Here is a 3,889-nt window from a genome sequence, read left to right on the forward strand (position 1 = left end):
TTTGGTCATGTGATTCAAGGTCAATTTTGCACAGCCAAAATATGAATCACACGGAAAGCTTCCATATCTCATGCATTGTCATCGATGAACGCGCGATTGTGCACATCACAACCGCGTGACAATTGGACAGTTTGATGAAGGACTTTACACGCGTCGTTCAATAGCGAAATTACCACGTTGGTCCTCGCGCAGAAGCGCGCGACAGACGTCATTCGATTCCTTGCATCCTGCTAGCACCATGGATCTCGCCGCGTCTATGATTAGTGGCACCAGCGGATACGTCTGGATCGCTCCAACACCCATGGTCATGATAAACGACGAGGAAACAATTCTCGTGAAGCCAACGTGGCGCCTCTACGCCAATATCCTCGTCGCCGTGCTCCAAGCCATTCAGTTTGGATGGTCGACTTCCCAAATGAACAACTCGATCTTCAACAACGTCCAAGACTGCGACGCAAGGCCCGTAGTATCCGGTACGTGCCTAATGTTTCCCGGACATACTAAGACTCAATGGACCATTGCCGTGAGTTCCTGGATCGTTGGAGGCATGCTCGGGTCGCTACTAATTGGACGAGTCTCGAACAAATTTGGACGCAAGCGAACGATGATGGCCAATTGTCTCTTTATGATTGCGGGTGGCGCGATACAGGCTACAGCTCATTCGATTGCAGTGTTTACAATTGGCCGAGTCTTGGCCGGCATTGCCGCAGGCGGGTCCGCGGCTGTGATTCCTGGATTTATTGGCGAAATCTGTCCCCCTCACCTCCGCATTCAACTAGGCGTGTGTTTTCAGATCTCTGTGACACTCGGTCATTTGCTCGTGGCCATTACCTTCTTCTTTGCGAGCACGAGTATGGGGTGGCGATATATCGCGGGGTTTCCCATCATTCTTGGGTCTGTCTTCTTAGGGCTTGCTCCTGTCGTCCTCGTCGAAAGTCCCGCTTGGCTCTTGATGGTGAACAATTCCGCTGAAGCTGAGGAAGCTCTTGCGCAATTGTATGGCGAGGACAATGTCTATACGGCGAAGAAGTGGATTAATCAGCAGCAACAAGACCCCGACGCGACTCGCGTCGGGAGCGTTCGACTCCAGGACCTTGGTCTCTCCATGGTCGCCCCCACTTCGACCATGGGCCAAGCCAGTTCAGTCTCCAGGCTCTTTTCGTCGCTGCTTCCGCAAATGCTCACGGCTATTGGCGTTGCAGGTGCGCAGCAACTCACGGGCGTGAATGCTGTGTTCTTTTACTCGTCGGGGATATTTAAAAAAGCGGGCTTGTCTGATAGCCGGATTGGTGTTTTAATTGTGAATTTCGTGAATGTACTGCCCACCTTAATCTGTGGCATGTTGGTTGCCCGGACTAGCAATCGCATGTTAATCTTGTGTGGCTTTGTTGGGATGCTGCTTAGCGCAATTGGCCTCACGGTGTCTTTGGTCACGAGTTTTTCGCCACTTTCAATCTTATTTGTGGCACTCTACGTCACGACGTTTGGAGCGAGCCTTGGACCATTAGCATGGGGTATTATGGCAGACATGTTCCCTGACGATGTGCGAGCATTGGGTTGTTCGATTTGCGTTGGCTGTAGCTGGCTTTGCAGTCTCCTCGTTGGACTCACATATCCATACCTCGCGGATGCTTTGGCAAGCTTTAGTTTCGTGCCGTTCATGTATATGATCTCGCTGTCGTTCCTGTTTTTCTTCACATTAGTGCCTGAAACGTACAACAAGACAATTCAAGATATTCAGGACGAATTCAGTGCCAAGTGGCAAAAGTCCAAAACGACCACTCCGTGGCGAATGTCGGGTGGAAGTCAAATTCCAGTACTAGGATAGCGAATTAGGAAGATCACTAGATTGTATTAATTAAGGGACATTTGCGTATTAGTAATTTAACTGGCATCGATTTGTCGTGAGTTATTTCCATTTAGCGTGTAACAAGGCAATAAAGGGCTTTCACAAAAAATAAAGATGCGGGTCTTAAGAGCAATGTCGCCAAAGTCGTCCAAAATAAAGCGCCAAACCCACTATTTTGTTATTTAAACAATAGCAACCATTGTAGTGAGCTGATAGCCGAATTTTCTATCCGACCTTCTTGAGTGTTGGGAATGGAAGCTTGTTGATCGATCCTGGCATCACGTCACCCAGATCGGATGCCTACGATTACTTTTTACTTATAGAACTATTTCTTTTCCACCAATAAGAGCGCAAAGCACTGGCTTGTACGACTGCGCCTGTAATCATGACCGTGATCACAACGCAGAAGACTCATCTCTCCGACAGTAGTAGAATTTTATGGCGATTTTGCTTAAAACAAACTGTAAGAAATGTAAAGATAGTAATAGAAAAAAAAACTATTAGATCAAGTAAAGCTTTAGGACGGTGTCTGTCTAGTTCCAAATATTCAGGGCACTAATCACAAATGGGAAGTACAGTTTCATTAACTCAAATCGATAAAGGATTTTATTAAAATAACGAAAATTTAATGACATTGTGACGGTGCTTGTAACAGGGCACCTTTTGCTAGCACTGACAACAGAACTAGTCAACCTACACTAATAACAGTGAGAATGAGGCGCCTCGATTACTTCGCGTACACTGAAGCGCAGAGGAAGGTTACAAGTGCATAAAGAGTCTAAGCTATTATACGGCGATACTAAGGCTTTAATTTAGAGAAAAAGTAAAAGGGATCCACTAACCACCCTTCAGTTTTCGCTACCACCCCCCGCTGTAACGGGGCACTACGACTTGTACTGCTTCAGTATAAGTCCACTTCGTACTGCTTCAGTACAAGTCCACTTCGTACTTCTTCAGTTGCGAGTGGTGCCTTACGTTACTTCACATACACTAGTACCTGCAGAGGAAGACTACTTTTTAAGGTAACTAGATAAAAGAGGGTAAAATGAAAACTGTATCAATACAATTAAGTATCTCTCTTTCTATCTTGTGAATGCTAACTTACTTATAATCTAATACTTAACATGCAAGTGAATTCTTATATATCTTATCTGTATCTCTCTTTTGTTTATCTCTACAGCTAATTAATCTGCGGAATAAATAGATGTAATGGTCTATACCTATTTATGGATAAGAATTCTGAACATTACTATATAAAGTAATATCCTCCAAATATTATCTACCTTTTAGATAATATATTAATCAATAACCTTTAAGTGTTAATTTCATGTAACGATGCACCCCGTTACATCACCCCTCCCTTAGACAAACTAAATCACTCTGACTGTTATTAGACGGAGTGGTCGCTATGTGACCACTTAAATTTAAATGATGTTAGTTGGTCAGAACCATCATTTTAAATTCCATTGCATGAAGAATCAACTCATGCGGGGTGTCGATAGTGCTGCGCCTTCGGCTGCGGCTCGTGCAGCCGCGAGTGACGCACTGTTATCTCTTGCGGCAGACGGAACGTCTGTCGTAGTATCTTCCATCGCACAACACTAGATGTTGCGAATCCACGTGGTGATTCACCACGTGAATACGACCCCTCTTTGGAGGTCGACTACGAGTGCGAGTCGGACGAAATGGCCGACTCGGGGAGAACGGAACAGTCGATTGATTGACGTCAGGCGGCTGAATATGAGCCTTCGAATGAGAGGGCTCATTCTGATAGACGAGTTAATAGTCTATTTGGCTCCGACGATGAGGATGATCTCTCATCGCCCGTTCTGTCTCCCGTACGGTCACCTGCACCTGTTTCTGTGCAAGGTGATGACGATGGTGTAAGCCATCGTAAGAAATGTTCTTGTGGTACCCCTGCTTCAGTGGGTACTACTCAGGGGAGTGAAGACAGTGAACTGTTTCATCTCGCCCATGAAAAGAAGCCGTGGCTTTTGCCAGAACGGCTAATCAATAGCTTGTCTGGAGAGACTACTCCTT

General features: G+C 45.7%; 1 protein-coding gene across 1 annotated transcript; it reads left to right on the forward strand.

Moving 5' to 3' along the window:
* Positions 1–238: 238 nt before the first annotated feature.
* Positions 239–1,828, forward strand: CCR75_006231 (uncharacterized protein; the record flags this gene model as incomplete). Its single annotated transcript, XM_067964301.1, has 1 exon — positions 239–1,828. The coding sequence occupies one exon, from the start codon at positions 239–241 to the stop codon at positions 1,826–1,828; it is 1,590 nt and encodes a 529-aa protein (XP_067823678.1).
* Positions 1,829–3,889: the final 2,061 nt, after the last annotated feature.

Source organism: Bremia lactucae, linkage group LG19, assembly GCF_004359215.1.
Source record: "Bremia lactucae strain SF5 linkage group LG19, whole genome shotgun sequence".
Lineage (NCBI taxonomy): Eukaryota > Oomycota > Peronosporomycetes > Peronosporales > Peronosporaceae > Bremia > Bremia lactucae.